Genomic DNA, 19528 nt, shown 5'->3' on the forward strand with positions numbered 1-19528 from the left:
ATCAAGGTCGTCGATGAAGATGTTGAACAAGACTGGACCTAGCTCTGACCCCTGGGGTACACCGCTAGTCACAGGCCTCCAGCCAGACTCTGCTCCTCTGATCACCACCCTCTGAGCTCAGCCAGTCAGCCACTTCTCAACCCACCTTGCCGTCCACTGATCTATCCCACACTTTCTCAGCTTTGCTAGCAGGATGTCATGGGAGACAGTATCGAAAGTTTTGCTAAAGTCAAGGTAGATGACATCCACTGCTCTTCCCCCATCTACCCAGCTGGTGATGCCATCATAGAAGGCAACGAGGTTGGTCGAGCATGACTTCCCCTTGGTGAATCCATACTGACTACTCCTCATAACCTTCTTCTCTTCCAATTGCTTGGAGACAGCATCCAGAACAAGCTGCTCCAATACCTATCCAGTGACAGAGGTGAGACTGGCTCGCCTGTAGTTTCCTGGATCCTCCTTCCTGCCCTTCTTGAAGACCGGAGTGACATTGGCTGGACTCCAATCTTCAGGCACCTCACCCGTTCTCCAGGACCTTTCAAAGATGATAGAGAGCGGTTCGGTGATCACATCTGCCAACTCCCTTAGCACACATGGATGCATCCCATCGGGACCCATGGATTTAAGTGCATTGAGCCAATTCACACTCTCCTGAACCACTCCCACATCCACTGGCGGGAGGGGGGAGGGGGAGCGCTCCATTTCCCAGACCCTTTATCCTATTGCCAGGAGCAAGGAGTCCTGGGGGAGTGTCCTTTAAGCAAAGACTGAACCAAAGAAAGCATTCAGTATCTCTGCCTTCTCAGCCTCTCCCGTGACCAGGATAACCCCTCATTCAGCAAGGGACCCACATTATCCCTAATCTTCCTCTTGCTGTTTACATACTTGAAAAAACCGTTCTTATTATCCTTTATCTCTTTCGCAAGCCTCATCTCTAGGTGGGCTTTAGCCTTCCTCATATCGTCCCTGCAGGCCCTGACAACATTTCTATACTCCTCCCAAGAGGACAGGCCCTTTTTCCACATTTCATAGACCTTCCTCTTCCCTTTGATCTTGTTGATGAGCTCCTTGCTCATCCATGCGGGTTTCCTGCCCCCCTTCCCCGATTTCCTATTCCTTGGGATGCACCGATCCTGAGCATGGAAGAAGTACTGTTTAAATGTAGCCCAGCTCGCAGAAGCAACCTTGCCTTCTAGCAACCTATCCCATGAGATACTTCCAAGCAGGTCCTGGAAGAGGTCGAAGTTGGCTCTTCAGAAGTCCAGGGTAGCAATGCTGCTTTTAGCCTTACTTCCTTTGCCTAGTTCCATCTGGAACTCCACCATCTCATGGTTGCTGCATCCCAAGCTGACCCCAACCTTCACATCCCTAACAAGGGATGTTCTTACCCTGTTGGTAAGAACGAGGTCCAGGAGCACCCCACGCCTCATCGGCTCTTCTACCACCTGCATCAGAAAATTGTCCTCAACGCATTGTAGGAACCATTTGGACTGCTCGTGCCTGGCCGAGTTGCTTACCCAGCAGATGTCTGGGTCATTGAAGTCCCCCATGAGGACCAGCACTCGTGATCGTGAGGCTACTAGCAGCTGCTTGTAGAAGGCCTCATTGACTTCCTCCTCCTGATCTGGAGACCTGTAGTAGACCCCTACCATTGTGTCACCCATACCAGCCCACGCCTTAATTCTTACCCACAAGCTCTCCACTTGTCCTTCAACCTCCCCCAGCTGGAGCTGGGTACATTCTAATTGTTCCTTCACATAAAGGGCAATCCCACCCCCTCGCTTCCCCAGCCTGTCTTTCCTAAAGAGGACATAGCCCTCCATGACTGCGTTCCAGTCATGTGAGTTGTTCTACCATGTCTCAGTGATCTTCATGCCACACAGAGTGGTCTGTTAATATTCTTTCCATCATTTTCATTTCCATTATATAACAAAAAAAAGCTATTTTTGTTTCTCTTTATTTTATAATAATAGCCATTCAACACTGTTGTTATAAGTATCGTTATGTTTTAGCTGTTAATTTTCTAATGTTACTTTGCCTTGTAAAATTGTATTTGAAATATCACAGATAATTTTCTATTTTATTACTGCATATGTTAATGCAGTTTTCCTTGCAGCCAGCATGTGATAAAATAATATTCTTATGTTTTTAAGCAAATCAAAATTGTCAATGATCTTAAGGAATATGTAATCTATACCATGCAGAAGTGAAAACTGAATGCTGTTGGCATACATTAACTTCACTATCACAATATACACTATATTATGTATATTATTTATATAATATATATTTATATATTATCTATATATTATATAAATATATAAATAATATATACACATATTATTTATACATTATATCTATCTATATAAAATATATATTATATTTTTGATTGAGTGTGGATCAAGAAATTTCAATTTTTTCAGAGGATTAAAAACTTCCAAAATAAGTAGTATGACTTTGTAATTTCACAGGTGAAACTAATATTTAAGCTAAGTGATTTCACAGGTAAAATAATACTAACTTTGCATTAATGACTTGCTTTCCTTACCCTGGACCTCTCCTCCAGTTTTGTCATCATGACGACAGTTGCACCCCGTTGTTCCCACATCATTCTCCAGAAGTCTCCAAAGGTTTCTGGCAATGCCCCTTGTGTTGCTATATATGCATTCTGCTTTCTATATCCATCTATGTAGTTGGCATTGATGTAGTCACTGCCTGGTATGCCTACAAAGAAAGATGAATGATTACACTGGGCAGCATTTCTGCACAGTCCTATTGTGCAAGAGCTAAAAATCCTGTCACACAGCTGGATCATGAATCTGAGCCTGCTGCATGCCATGTAGTACATGGATATTTGCAAGTGAGAGTATTGAGCTTCTGGAGCTTAGGGGTATGATGGCCTCTCTGGGAATATATATTCTTTGGAAACAAAGGAACCAGTTTGATAAGAAAGTAGGAAAGTCAGAAAATCTGTAGTAGAGGGAGAAACCTGGTATTGAAAACAGAAGTATGCACAAGCTGATCTGACACTGCCTGTTGTCACCCACACACATGGAAAATCTCTGCCAGGGTCAGACAGGGCAGCCTCCCTGCAGACATCCTGAGTAGGTTTCATTTAACTGTCTTGTTGAGCTTGTTGCATTTATTTTAAACATAGGAGAAGGGTTAATGTTGTCAGATTATTAAAATTATTGTCACATGCATTTTTCCTTTTAAATGTGAAACTCAGAGCTCTATTTTAACAAAACTTAGCATGCAAGTTTAAGAAACTGGAATCTGCTGCACAGTGTCTGCATCAGAAAAAGGCCTCCTCAAGCCTGAATAAAAATTAAATGTATGAAATGGAGGCAGAAGTCAAGACTTGTGGGCAAACTGAAACTACACTATCAATCACCTGAGACTCATGTACTTTGGACTAGATTTAGATAGGGACTTTGAGTGTGTCAACTCAGCCTTTGGCAGGCAGGCTCTTGCTTATTTTGTCTGTGTGGCCACATGTGAATGTGATCCAGCTGTAGCCTGGAAGGTATTTAAGTGAGGTTATGCCAATGCTGTGGCTGTATTGAGAACCTGGTCATAACACACTGCCTGCCAAAGTCAAGGAGGAAGTGCTGGCTGCAGTGAAGATCATGTTACTGGTCTGAACTAAAGACAGCAATGCTCACAGAAAGGAGTAAATAGGACATAAAGGTTTCTGTCCTGTTCCCACAGGATTCAGTGCTGCAGTGTCCACCTTTTGTCTCAGACTACAAACAAGTTGTCCAGCACAGAGCCTTAATATCACTGCTATTGTTTTAGATGATGACTTCAGGAAGAAAAGATATCCATGTGAGATCTATGGGCCAGTGAGATCCCTAAACAGTCTTTCCCACATTACTATAGTGTTGAACACAAGTGTTCCCAAGAAGAGTTTCATAGTACAGAACTGTGCAACACAATAAAATGTTACAAAAAGTATGTTAAAGTAATTAACAGAAGTTTCTTCTTTTTTTAATAACAATGAACAGTTTATGTTTACACAGACAATGTACCACACCCAAGTCTCGTCACAGGTTCCATAGACTGTTTCAAAAGGGAGTTGAGGTGATATAATCTTCTTAGCTTATGCTAAAGCTGTTAATATTTTCACTCTATGGAGCAACAGTGTTGAATTTCAGTGGGGTATGAACCACAGTAAATTGCCAAATATATTGAAAGGAATGTTCCCCAATCTTTCTGTCATAAAATGAACATCCAAATTTATTGTGTTCTGTTATCTTCTGCTGGTGATCCCAGACCAGGAACTGCTAAGGCTGCACACTCCTGTTTTTCCTGACAACCAGTAGCATGTATCTGAAAATAATTTCCAAAATAAAAAAATAAATCAAATAGGCAGTGGGCAGTAGCGATACCTCTTTAACGCTTTTTATTTTTGTTTTTATTTTAAATACAGTTTGAAGAGTTCTGCTTATTCTGCATAAGCCTAATTTTAAATTTAATTCCTTAGCAATGAGCAAATCCACTGATTAATCGTGTTGCTAATTAAGAACAAATATTATTTTGAAACGATTCAGATTATGAGTCATTACAGCAGAATTCTAGCCTAAAATTTGTCTTTATTGTCTTCATATTATTATTACCACACAAATAAAATTATAGAATTCACTGTTTTATACATCCAGTTTATATTTAAACACAAATTTTAATTTGATTTGACCTCTGTACCAGTAAAGCAAAAACCTGACAAAATGTTTTAGGCTAGTAGAGAGTTTGTAACCTCAGGGGCACAAGAGAGACAACAAATTGCACCCCTCAGGCAGGATGTATGGATGGACACAGGAAGACTGGCTGGCTATGATTAGAACTGATTGAAAGTATCTGGGAGAAAAATAAAATGTAAAACCTTCAAAACCTGCATAGTGTATAGCTGAAAAGCACAATTTCCCTCTACAAAAGGAGTTGCTATTTAAAAGCTTCCCTCTTGTAAACTTGAAAGTTTTACACAACACTTCTTATTGTGAAAATTGGAATTAATGACTTAGAAGATACAACTGCTAGGCACAATGCCATATTTTCTTCTCTTATCAAGATAATAAAACACTTTCGCACAAAACAGATGAGAAAGAAAAATGAAGCCAACAGGAGAAATCTACACCAACTGGGTATTATTACCAAAGGAACTGAGAAAGCTGGTAAAAAAATGTTTTTTGCATAAATTAGAATTACATTATGAGGTCTAGTATCATACTTTGAAGCACATGTTATAAATAAAAGCCTGAGGAAAAATGAAAAAGAAAAAAAAAACACTTTGGAAAGTGGTTAAATGATCTTCTGGGAAGGCTGTCCTCTAGAGCTGATACCTCACAGCTCAGCATAAAAATTAAGCATAAGTTATTGTGCATTAAAGAATGATCTCCTGGAGATCCTGCAGATCCCCTTAGAAACTGCTAAGGCACATGGAAAATAAGGAGGTGATTGATGACAGCCAACAAGGCTTCTCTAAGGGCAGATCATGACTAACAAATTTAGTGGCCTGCTACAACAGGGTAATAGCATTGCTGGATAAGGGAAGAGCAAATGATGTCATCTGCATGGACTTGTACAAAGCACTTGACACTGTCCCACATGAAATCCTTGTCTCTAAATTGGAGAGACATGGATTTGATGGATGGCTTACTCAGTGGATAAGGAATTGGCTGGATTGGCTGAACTCAAGGAGTTGTGGTCAATGGCTTAATGTCCAAGTAGAGACAAGTAATGAGTGGTGTTCCTCAGGGGTCAGTACTGGGACTGGTGCTATCTTAGTTGTTGACACGGACCGTGGGATTGAATCATAGAATCATAGAATATCCTGAGTTGGAAGGGACCCTTAAGGATCATCAAGTCCAACTCTTGACACCGCACAGGTCTACCCAAAAGTTCAGACCATGTGACTAAGTGCACAGTCCAATCTCTTCTTAAATTCAGACAGGCTCGGTGCAGTGACCACTTCCCTGGGGAGCCTGTTCCAGTGTGCAACCACCCTCTCTGTGAAGAACCCCCTCCTGATGTCAAGCCTAAATTTCCCCTGCCTCAGCTTAACCCCGTTCCCACGGGTCCTGTCACTTGTGTTGAGTGCACCTTCAGCAAGGATGTTGATGACACCAAGCTGTGTGCTGTGGCTGAGGTGCCATAGGGAAGAGATGACATCTAGTGGGACCTGGACAGACTTGAGAGGTGGGCCCATGCGAACGTCATGAAATTCAAGGCCAAGTCATCAAGGCCAAGTGCAAGGTGGCACACAAACACAAATACAGGCTTGGCAGCAAATGGACTGAGAGCCACCCTGAGGTAAAGGGGTGTTGGTTGATGAGAAACTCAACATGAGCTGGCCATGTGTGCATCTGCAACCCAGAAAACCAATCATATTCTGGGCAGCATCAAAAAAAGCATGACAAGCAGGTCGAGAGAGGTGATTCTCCCCCTCTACTTTGCTCTGACGAGTACTGGAATATTGCGTTGAGTTCAGGGCCCCCCATTCAAAGAAGGACATGGACCTGTTGGAGGAAGGAGGAGGGCCATGAAGATGATCAAAGGGCCAGAACACCCTTCCTATGAAAAAAAGCTGAACATGGACATGTAGTTGTTTAGCCTAGAGAAGAGAAAGCTCCAAAGAGACCTTCCAGTAACTACAGAAGGCCTACAGGAAAGCTGGTGAGGGGGGCTAGTGATAGGACAAGGGATAATGGCTTTAAAGTAAAAAGGGGTAGATTTATGTTAAATACTAGGTAGATTTTTTTTTTTTTTTCTCAGAGGATGGTGAGGTACTGGAACTGGTTGCCCAGAGAAGCTGTGGATGCCCTGTCCCTGGAAGACCAGGCTGGATGGGACTTTGATCAACTTGGTCTATTGGAGGTGTCCCTGCCAAGGCAGGGTGTTGGAATGAGATGACTCTTAAGGGTCCCTTCTGACCCAAACCATTCTATGATTCTATAATCTTTACAAATCTTAGCAGCCAATACTACTATGTAAAAATAAATAAATAAATAAATAAATCAGAATTTCTAAACTTGTTAATGCTGTTACATTTATTAATTTGCATTAAATTTATCAACACGTCATATTCAAATAATTTTTAAATTGAATAAATTACAATTATTTAACAAGAATTTTACGAAGCTAGTTTTCTGATTACGTCTTCCTTGGTCACATATGCAAGCAAGAGATAATTGAAGTTAACAATTACAGATATTTGCAAAGAGAATTTCCTTTCAGATAGGATTAAAATAGAAATTTCCATTTTATTCTGCATTTGACTTTTATCAAGTGGACACAAAATGCCTTATATGTTCTTTAACCAGAAAAAAAAAAAGAAAAAAAAAAAGTTTTATAAAGTAACTCAGTCCCATACTGCATGAAAATGATGTGGCTGGGACATGTGACATGGACAGGAAAGCCTCTTCACCACAGGACCAGGACCTGAGTTACTGCTAGTTTCTTAACTAATTCACTTTCAGGAAGAAAATTAAGTACTTCTTCAACAATTTACACTCTGAAAATTTTTGTCACAGATTTCTCTCTAGCAGAAGATGAGACTGTATAGGGTTATATCCCTACTGAAATCAAGAGATTTCTCAACACTCAGCTTCATTGTCTCTCTCACCCACAGGATCTATTAGGTATTTTCTTTGTTCCATTCATTATCAACCCCATTTTTTTTTGTATAGAGCCTCTTCATCACTGTCCATACACATGACCTCAGTTTCTCGTTCTGGGCTAAGATCCTTTCATATTCTGTAATATCATCTTGCCACTCCAACTTTCTGTCTCAAATTTTGCCATACCAATTTTTCTTTATCAACTATGTCCCTCCAAGGAAAACTGCCTTATAATAAGAGGTTTAATGAAGTGTGTGCAGTTTAAAAACAACATTTACCAAATCTAAACATCTGTAAATCTCTACACTGACCAAGTGGAAACAATTATCAAAGGAAGATAAATCTAAATATTAAGTGTCACTTTCTGGAATGACTTTTCTGGTCATAACATCATTTTGAGCTGAGAAAGCTGAACAATTCTCTGTCAAGTCCAATAGTGCAAAAAAATCACATAAAACTAGTTTCACTGCACTGCAATGAAATCTTGCAAACCTTTGTTAGCTTCTATAGCTTGAAGGCAACATACAAAAAAAGCACCAAGGCAACTGCCATCATTACTTAAATTTGGGTGTAAGAATTAAGAGAGGTCAGTTATGTGAAAACATGGGTCAAGAAAAAGACAAAGCAAATAAATTCTGCCTTTACTAATATTAATATGAACCTTAACTAACACTACTGGCATCAGGGGAGTTTAAAGAAGATTTAGGATGGCATACCTGAAATGTTAATTTAAAGTAATCCAAGTATAACTTGACTTTTATAAGTTTCATTAAGGCAGATACATAGTTGCTGCATAAAAAAGTAAGCTACCAGATCATAATTCTACCATAATTATTTTCTAGTAGCCTTTTCAACGATAGTGATAAATGACCAGAGTCTGCAATCTCTTTATTCTGCCGGACAGGAATAAAGCACAAGAGGGGATCAGATGAGTAGCTGAGCAGAAAGGGCATCTCATTTTCAAATATCTCAAGAGAACAAAGCAGTAGAGTTTTTACTGAGTAAGGGTGAATGAGCAATGAAACAATATTAAGCAAAAAACAAACAAACAAAAAATCCAAAACACAGCAAAGAAAAAGAACACTCTATAGCTACTGATTTTTGGTGAGACTGTACTCACAAACTGAAATGACAGTACAGTTTGCTGCAGCATGCACAGGGATGCACGCCACAAGGCTAATAAAGTAGATCTCGGAATTACTCATTTGATTTCCTGAGGATGGTTATAATCTAAAATAGCTTTAATTAGACTTTACATTTTATTCATAAACCGAAATCAAATCATGAAATTATTTCAAGTGTTTACAAAGGCTAAGTACCAAACAGCCTTTCTATTTAAAACAAATTAAACCATAAACCTTTGTTTCTGTGCTGCTTCCCTAAGAGATGTGGTGTTAGTCATAAAAAGAGCATGAAGTAATAACATTAAATACTGTCATGCTTGTAAACAAGTTAGGAAAATGTAATGATGAATCGAAAATGCTGATCAAGCTGTGGTTTAGATCAATGACCGATGTTTTGACATGTCAGAGCAAAAACAAAGCTAGTAGATGCCAATAACAAATGTTTATGAAGAACTTTTTGCAATATGAAGTCTTTGTAGGCAAGGAGGTTACCAAAATCAAACGGTCTAAGTACAAATCTGTACTGCAAAACCTCACTGGAAAAACAGTAGCAGAGACCAGTGAAGGTATTTGCAACCATGAACAGTAGTAAAATGAAAACTTTGTAAAAAGAAATGCGGTATATAATATCCTAACATAATGTAAGGTAAAGAAAGAAAAGAGGAAGAAAGAGAAAAGCTATAGATTGCTGTATTGTGGATGAACTGTTAGGATTATTAGAATCTGGAAAAGAGGGAGAGGATGAAAGGGATATGGAATTTCAAAGTTAAATGTTAAATTACGGTAAGTTTTGGAAAGTATTGGTAAGTTTTGGAAAGCAGTATCAAAAAGTGTTGGGCAGAATATGCAAAATTCACACAAAGAAAGGGACTGTGTAGAGGGCAGAAGAAAATTATTTGAAAAAAAAAAAAGGCAAAAAAATCTGGAAAATGTGACATATAGGGAATATATGGGAGCTATATATTAAGACAAGAGGAGAAACATGTAAGGTTAATGTTAAGATAGGGCAGAATGAAAATAAATGCATTGTTTAGAGCAGTTCCTCAGAGACACAGCATTTTGCCAGCACAATGGTCACAATCTATTGTGGTATCACTACCTTGCATTACAGTGCCAAGCAGATATCCGAAGTCATCATACTGTTTACAGCCGTCTGAAAGTTGGCTCAGTGATTCTCCAGCTCTTTAAGACTGAATAGCACTTAACCAATCTAAAAAAGTGGTCTTGTTGGACAGAAATAATCATTTATATGTTCAAAGGATACACTAAGAGGGCCAGTTTCAATGTGAGTGCCCAGTAAATAGCAAGGTGCCAATTCTTCATCCTCTGTTCAAAAAAAAGCCACTCAACATTTTGCTGAATACTTCGAGATGGACGGTCTGTGTATGTGTACAGAAAAAAGTCAGAATTGTGCCAAGCAGATTTCAAGAGAATCGAGAATGTCTCAATTTTTGTTGATAGATTATAACTATAACAGCTTAAGTTGGCCAGAATTATTATATATAACAGCATAGGCCAGAATCATTGTACCTTTTATCATTGTATTACTTGTATCATTGTAGTTGAGATAGCCACCATGAACACTACTCTAAATTGTTCATTGATCTTTCTGTAGTCTATTGCCTCATCACTGCAATACTTTTGCTATTCTTAGGGCACTCTAGAATTGCAGAGATGAAGTGTCATAAAATTAATCTCAGCATTTAATTACATTTTGTTTGCAGAATATAACATAACTACAATATGAGAAAGTGTGAATAATTTGTATATTCCACAACTGTTCACGATCTTCCATTGACCAGAATGCTTTCTAAATCTAAAGAGCATGACCTACATACTCAATATTAATTTACTGATAAATGGCAATCAAATTAATAAAATTCTGTAGATTTTTTGATTTTTGCTTTTTTTTTTTTTTTTTTTTTTTTTTTAGCCTTTGCATTATAGTCACACTCTTCTAGCTGTAGCAGAAGTTTAAAGCCACTACATTTCACATCAAACAAAACTTACATTGCTGAAATATGATGGACATTATTTATATTTATATTTTTTTCATGACTGTCATTATGTAAACCTATGCCACATACGGGAGACCTTTAGTCTTGGATGTCTCCTAAAAGAACTGACAAGCCTTTTTACAAGGCAGAAGGCTAAATTTTTATTTAATTATTTTTTTTATTTTTTTTTGCCAAAGAAAATATTTCTTCCTTTGAGGTTTTTTACAGATCTAGCTGTTTTAACTTGGTCTACTTCTCTTTTAATCTATAAATTCTGCCCTCAGATCCAGCTAGGTGCATACAAGAAATTTCAGTATGTTCTTATGTTCTTTCATAATACTGTAAATTTTACTTGCAAGTGTCCCTCTTAGATACATCCAAAGATAGCACAATCCAAGAGATGGGATTTCCAGAATGTATGGGAACACAATTCTGAAAAGGAAAATTTTTCTTCAGGTGGAAATTCAAATTACCACAACTAATGTGAGTTTTACTTCCAAAGGGATTCCTAATGAAATAAAAATTAAACGTGGTGAGTTTGCAATGTGTCTTGCAAAGTGAGCTAGTATGTGGTGGAACTCCTTGCTACAGGCAATTACAGAGGCCAAGAAGATAGGGACAAAAAAAAGGATGGAACATTTCCATGCGTAACGAATTATAAAAGGTACCAAAATAAACACTTTGAAAGAGTTACTAATACTTGTGTTTCAGGACATAGACAACCTTTAACAACTTGGTATTATCAATGGGTGGAAGGCTATAATGTATTTCTTTGTTTAAGGTCACTGTATTAAAGTATTAGAGTGTTAGAAATGTTAATGTCATCATGGTATCGCTTTCTTATAAAAATAAGCAAACATTACACTTTAAATGTTTGTTGTCTCTGCTCATTATAAATATATTCAGCCCCTTCCTACAGGTAAAGTTAAGATTTTAAATTAAAAATGTTTTTAAAGATTTTAAATGTTTTTAAGATTTTAAAATTAAAAATGTTTTTACTACTTATTATTTTTAAAAAGTAGTCCAATATACTGCATAATTTGATACCTTTGATTACTTTGATCAGTGGTTTCTGTTTTGCCTCTTTGTTTTTCTTCTTATTCTCAGAATAGGTTTGTTTTCTTTCAGGGAGCCAAATTTAATGAGTCACTTACATGAAGGAGAACATGGCAGAACTTTCTAAGCACAGATGTCTGACTTGCTTATAAACTAACAAATACATTTATTTGCAATTAGACTTTCTTGTCTGTTACACACCTCTTTGTCCAATCAAAATCCTGTGGCAATCTTGAGTCTTCAATGAACATACTTATTTCTGAATTACACATTTTGTTCCAAAGATCTTTACATAACAATGAAGAATGGCTGTCCAAATGCTGAGTTTTCCATACTGTATATCTAGGTGTTTTTATTTGTTATTTGTTTGTTTGTGTACCAGTGACACAGAAAGACATATTTTTCTTTAATTGCATAAAATATAATGCTAATCAAGGCACACTGGCCTCTGTGTTGAGACATAGTTCTATCAGGAGGCAGCAGAGCTCTATACAGCTATACAAAGCAATGCAGAAGAAGCAAAATATGCTAACTGACATTAAAAAAAAAAAAAAAAGGCAGTGCAACTGTATGAGCTTCAGAAGTGGGAAAAAATGTAAGCAGATTATCAGACACAAATTCTTCAAGGCAATCATTTAATTTTCTAATACATTTGAAAAGCTCTTATCTGTATAATCAAAGCCCGCAACATGCAGCTGCAGTAAATAAAGGAAATATCTAAACCTCAATCAGTATGAGTGCCTTTTTTTTTTTTTTTTTTCACCAAACTGCTGTTAATAAAATTGATGGCACCTATAATATTTTCCCTCCTGTATCCAATGTCTTCAGGTCAGCAAAATGTAAGAAATTGTTTATAACTTTAAATCAAAATACCCTACAGTTTAACTAGTAGCATGTTAGGATTAACATAATTATGACTCTGAATACAGTTCCCTAGATCTTATATATCATATGAAAGCTTTGTCACAGACAATAAAGGAAATTTTATTTTTATTTTTATTTTACTCATTTCACTTAAATATATAAACTTCTGGCCATCATTAATACCCGTCTGTCAACACTATGGAATAAACTGAAAATCCACTTCAACCTGGGAAGCAGCTTAATAATAAGGCAGAACTGGCAAGAGAAGAAATCCTGAGTGAAATCCAGTGATTCCTGTTGCTTTAGCACCTGGTAAAACAGACACAATAACCAAGGCTCTTCATTTTAGATGCTTACGTCAAAACTCTTAAACTTTCAGTTTTTTGGAGACCTTTGTGTCAGAAAAAGATATAATAAAAAACTGTCATCATACCCCTCTGCCAATCTTTTGGTAGCAAAATACTGAGGTTTCAATAATGTCTGTGTGTGTGTATTTCGTTCAGTATTCAGATAGTAAATTAAACAGAAAAAAAAAAAAAAAAAAGAGAGAAGCTTTTATTAAGGGTTATCCAAATTTTACCCAAGAACACAAAATTGAACAGATTTTTTCCTAGATTAAGGATTTGGCAACCATAACTCAATAACCAGATATGTCAATAATGTTATTGCTAGACTTTAATTCATGCATAGTGGTTGCTGTATTTGTTCTCCAGAACTATTGTAAGTAAACAGCAATGACAATTTACTTTAAGTAATACCTTGTCGTACATGCAGAGACCTGACACATTTGGTGCTAGATGTGACCCTGTGTCAATTTCAGTGCAATTTCATAATGAATTACTGAGAATGAAAATCAGAAAAGAACTGTCATTACAGGAACTTACCGGAAGCAATTTAATTAACACTTTATATTCCTATGCAAAGATATCAGGAGCTAGTATTACAACGGATTTTAGAATTTATTTAATTTAATTTTAAAGGTCTCCTTACCTTCTATTGCAGAGAGTAGGACACGAGAATGGTCATATGCAATTACATTCGCATATCTATTCTTTGGTTTGTTTACTTCCAGGTTAGAGTGTTCCCATGTAAACTGCTGACCAGGATCAATAGACTTCAAAAGAGAAAGAGAAGAAAAGAAAATTGAAAATTTTAGCTGAGCACTACATACATTTATAAAGGTTACAAAACATATGCTCCTATGCAAAACATATTTACTATGCAAATATTTTGCATTTGAGAGAAAACTGACTTTGGGATGCTTTGCAACATATTATATAGTATTTTAAACTAAATCAAACATTCAGTTTTTATGTATCTGAATTTCCAAACAACTTTTTCAAATTTGAGGTAATTGCCTTCTCTTCAGAAAGGCAAGGGTATGCTATCCCTCATTTTTTCTTTTCATTCCATTCAGTTTTGCAAATGCATACTTACATAACAGAGAATGGGGGAAAGAAAAAAAAAAAGAAAGTCAGAAATCTTAAAAACACTGGGAAGAAGGGGGATAGATATTCTTTTTTTTCTTGCTCTATTACTAAGTCCATGTGTTCAAACAATTCAGTGTTCCGTTTACTAAATAAACTCCAAATGTTCTTGATGAAGTTTTCCAGAAGAAAAATAATGTTGTTTCTGTCTATTTATTTATTTATTTATTTATTAAATTTTGGTTCCAGACCAACACATGATACTAATGTTGCTCAGGGAAACAGGGAAAATATAATGACTGTTGATTTTTGTTTCCTTGACTCACCGATAAGTGAGAAATGTAGATAAATTTAGGAAATTTTAATGATTTACACACTCAATGGTCCTAGAATCACTGTTTATTTCCTGCTTCTTTCATGCTCCAAAATGCAGTTAATGTACTGAAATTTGTCCTTCATGCTTCATTTGTAAGAGAACTCCAGGTCTATTGTTTGCACCATGGCTGACATATACATACAGAGTAAATGGCAGGTGGTACCTGCTTATGCCCACTCTGGTACTGTCTGTATGAAAGGCCACACAACACTGAGAAGTAATGATGAATAACACATTATTTTACTTTCCCTTTCTGTAATAGTAAAGTCCTTAGATGTGTTTTAGCAACATATATACACAGCTCATTTTTACAGCTCATGTCTTTTGCTTACTCCTGGCAACAATTGGCAGTTCCCTCTGATGATTTGCTCTAAATTGTAAAAAGGAACTTTTTACAGAAAATACAAGAAGATTTGCCTAGATGGTGAAGAGACCAATGGTGAAGAGACCTGGTGGGTCACTTTCCACCAGCAGGCCAGCAAACAAGCACAGGTCAGAACCTCCATACTACTACTACATGGTCAAGCCATTACTTTTGCGATTCTGTGATTTTATATCACTTACACTGAGTTGTCCCAGGTTCTGTTACAACAGCTCCAAGTATATTTTATATTAACATAAATTAAAAATATGACCTGTAATCTGTTACAGTAGGTAATGAGACAATGGACATGGGGTAAATTAATTTATGTGATCTGCTAGTATTTATTCCTTAGATTAATAATTAATACTTGTCTATCCACAAAACTGCTCAATTCTTATGCATCTTTATGTATCTTAAAATTTATTTTACTAATCTTCAGGATATTACTTTGCTTCTTCCTTGAGATTATTCTAAAAAAAAAATCATTTTCCTTGGGTTCCTGATGTAGATCTTAGAATAGCTGAGCATTTCTGTTTAGGAAACATAGGCTCAGTATCTTATCATATCTACTAAAACCCTAGACTCAATTAACTTTTATAACATTTCACTAGTTAATTTTCCTGAATTTTGTTTTGTTCTATTACAGTACTCTGGAGCTGGACCTGGATGAGCTCTCCTTTGTAACTTGACTGAGATTGACTGAAAAGCTTGTGATGGTTCAGATTCTCACTTCGTTTTCATGTACTGCCTCACCTGAGCAGAGTGTGAGGCAGCTTCTCCATCAAGAGGAACTGGATGGAAAAAATTAGACTTTTTAGAGGAACAATGAAGAAACTAACAGTTTGGGAGCATGATGGGTACCAAACAAAATTTACTTGTGGTTTTGATAGGATTCACCTGAATTGTACTGCTATTACTAGCAGTTATTACTGGTGTTACTAACAATTTAAAATGAATTATTATTATTATTATTATTATTATTATTATTATTATTATTATTATTATTATTATTATTATTATTATTATTATTATTATTATTATTATTATTATTATTATTATTATTATTATTTTAACTCTCAGTGAATCTGATTTCTTCTCATTTCCTCATTTTTTTTTTCACCTAAAAGTTTATTTAGAAAAATAAACAAACAAACAATATTTGGGTTCATGATCTTACCAACTTGTGTGACTATGCTTAACATATCTTAAGCACTGTATTGAGACTTTTACAAAGCTATCATATTTATATAGTGATTCTTCTCAGAAAGAATTTTCCTTTTTTCCTTTTTGAGTGAATAGAGGTGAATATGAAAACTTGTGCAGAATGTTTGCTAGACAAATTTTCAGTATTGTAGAAAGTGGTATGCATTTAGCTCAGAGTTCTAGTAACAATATAGAATGTAACCACTATAATTTCAAAATAAATTAAAGATGCTCACAGTATTTTAAAAGCATTATACTATAAATAATTTATTAAATAAAAGCAATTATTGACCATGAATAAAACACATCTACACTAACCATGAATATATATTTGTGAGGTATACATGTATAATTAAATCTTAACTTAAACTGTTCTGTATTCTTCTTCCTCTTTTCATTCCTTAATATATAAGAAATATGTAAGAAAAAAATCAATCAACAGCTTTCTGTCAGTTATTTGTACAAGTAGATGATGATGTGTTCATCATGGCAGCATACTATACTTCTAGTATGAGAACTCTTTGTGTGATGCATGGCCAGATCATTTAATTCAGTGATTAATATTTTGTCTTGCATAAAGACTTAGTTAAAAAAAAGTAACATCAAAACTGGCCAAACAGGCCTGAACTTCAATCTTTCCTCCTTTTCCCATCAATCTGAACCACTTAGTGGCCTAACTACCCTCCCATAAAGCTCTGTTTTGGCAAAAGAAAGTCAATCTATATTTCCTCAGACTTAATAGCTACACTGGAACAAAGAGTAGAGTGGTATTGGCAGACACATTTCAGAAGTGTGAAAGACCAATAACTCATGAATAACAAGTCTGTACTAACAGTTTTAATGAGTGCTTTAATGGTTTAATGGATGGCACTTTAATAGGATTTCTAGTATATTCATTCTGAAAGCTTGTCTTCAATAAAGCTGTCATTAACAAAGAACTGGATTTCTTCATAATGTAACTGTGGAGTATGGTTCTTTGTGCAAAAGAAATAACGTTATCCATAATACTGTTATTACTCTCCCATGCTTTGACTAATCTTTCAGCTATTGTGTTCTAAATGGTTGGCTGCTGGGGGAAAAAAAAATAAAAAAAATCTGACTTGGAAAATACTTGAGAAATATGTACGGGTATGATGTATCATCCACAGAATAGTTCTTTGACTATGAACCATGGTAACAACAAAGTGTTTTTGAAAGAATTCTAAACGACTTCCCCAGCCAATGTCTGTACTTGCTTACAGTGAGGATTTCCTTTAGGCTACTTAAACTAGAGGCAAATATTGCTTGCTGTCACTGTGAGTCTCCCAGGAGTATATCCTGGTGCAGTACTGGGAAAGGAATGAGAATGACAAAATGCCAAACTTTCTGGCATAAACTGGCTGCCATGGAACAATGTTCTACTATGGTTCTACTATGCTAAACCACCAAATGAAGGGGGTTGGACATTGCTAGTTACTGTGGAGGTTTCACAGATTTGGAAGGAAAAGAAAACATGATACATAGCACTGCAGGTGCTATGCTTGAGGCCCAGATTAGGTCTTCAAAAAGCATAGTGTCACAGAGAAATCTAAGACTAGCAAGAACAAGAATGAAAAACACAAATTTAAGAGGATGTCAATGCAGATAGACTCTGCACAATTGGAGAAAGTAGTCAACTACCCATAAAAATGATCACTTTGACCCTCTTTTACCAATGTCAGTGACTGTGCTAAGAATTTCATATTGTAGCTAATGAATTTATAATAATATATTATTCTATTATGCAGAAAAGTTGATAATAGAATGAGAATTACATACTGTAGTAGCAAAACATAAATGCTAAATGTATGAACATTAATAGACCATTATGGCAACTTGCCAGTTGAATCACATTTTCCTTCTAAGGCAGAGTTTTTCACATGATACTGTATAAGCTGGCATTCCCAAGTGATATGAGGGACAAACACACTACTTTTTTTTTTTTTCATGAGTAAATCTTTTTTGTTTGTTTGTTTGTTTTTGTTTTATTTTGAACTCAAATATGAGGTCACATCTTGGTTCTAGAAATTGAGTTGGAAATACACAATGAGTGATTTCTTGTTGACTCTCAAAGAAAAGTGACCCAACTGTTCAAGATCAGATAGAAATAGAGCTAAAGCTTTTGCCAGATTCTCAAGAACAAGACATTTCCTCTTCAATATCAAGCTAATAATTCTGTAACCAAATGAGATCGCATAAACCTGATTCCAGTGGGATCAGAGCATGTATATTTGTTTATTATTAAAGCATACTTAAGTAGAAAAACACTCATTATTTGAAAATTTATTCATTTTGAAGGACAGTCTTTTACATAAAAAGCTTTAGAAAACGGATTTTTTTTAAAAACTTGTTTTGCATTTTTTTGTCTCCCATTTTAAGAGCAATCTGTTTATATCCCATATGTAATTAAAATCCTTTGTCTGTAGAAATACCTATGTGCTGAAAACAATTTCCCTCCTCTTCAGGTGGGAAATAAATACCAGGAGAAGAAGAGGAATGAAAGACCTAGCTTAGTTTAAATATTTCTCTGATTAATACATCCTCTTTTTCTGTTTTGATATAGTATATAAAGCAATTTAACATTAAACATTTTACCACTCTCAGGAAATGCTGGTGCTGTTTTAAAATTTTAATGTATTTTAAAACACTCTCAACATTTTTATTTGTGTATGTGTGAAAGAAGTAAGGATACTTGTTTTGTGCAGTATGGCACGACTATAAGAACTGCTACCAAAATGTATAGAAATATCCATAATTGCCACCAGAAGCATCTATCTTAAAGGCCTTTTCCAGTGATTTCTCCATTTTCCTCCAGAAACTCCCTAAGATATTGCAATAGTCTGAAAACAACACAAAAACACAAAACTCCAATTTGTTTACAATGACCCGATATACTACATTCTTGAATGATTTTTCTTGGTATAAGGAATGGACCATCTTTCTCTTCCTATCGTATTTTCAGTTGAGCAAAATAAAAGTGACATTTATTGCAGTTATTTGTTTTTTTATACAATCTCCATGGAATTCCTTTTCAAAATAGCATTAGGTATCATTCCAAAATCTAGCATCCTAGTAAACTAACACTGTCATTCTTGTATCTGAATATTCTTTTAATTACATAAGCATAAGTAAATTATATTATTCAGAAGAGGCATTCACAGCACCAAGTAAGGACGTACTACTCTACTATTAATCTTAACTATTGACATTTCAGATTCTGGCATTATGTCTGTGAAATTTTCAGTCTTAAATATCCAACTGGCTCAGTCATGACCATAGTTGGCAAATAACCTTTGTGAATAGCATATGCATTATTAATAGGAAGACAAACAATTTTTCATTGTTCACTGACTACACTAATAGTTTCTCAGTAAATGGAGCACAACCTATGAAAGTAAAGTTATAGAATACCAATAAATGTTGTTTATAACATTAGAAAAGAGGAACATAATGTAAAGAAAAATAAGTTTTATTTATTTATTT

The 19528-nt window shown here is 35.8% G+C and overlaps 1 protein-coding gene across 3 annotated transcripts in view; it reads right to left on the reverse strand.

Moving 5' to 3' along the window:
• The window catches only part of PTPRD (protein tyrosine phosphatase receptor type D), a 397803-nt gene that overhangs the window by 51419 nt on the left and 326856 nt on the right, over positions 1 to 19528 (reverse strand). For all 3 annotated transcript variants that reach the window (XM_082783775.1, XM_082783774.1, XM_082783776.1), the window contains 2 exons: positions 13648 to 13771; positions 2549 to 2724 (listed from right to left, as the gene is read on the reverse strand). In XM_082783775.1, coding sequence (XP_082639901.1) covers positions 2549 to 2724; positions 13648 to 13771 — 300 coding nt within the window. The remainder of the gene's footprint in view (positions 1 to 2548; positions 2725 to 13647; positions 13772 to 19528) is intronic.

This window comes from Aythya marila (genome assembly GCF_965140915.1).
Source record: "Aythya marila genome assembly, chromosome: Z".
In the NCBI taxonomy this organism is placed as follows: Eukaryota; Metazoa; Chordata; class Aves; order Anseriformes; family Anatidae; genus Aythya; species Aythya marila.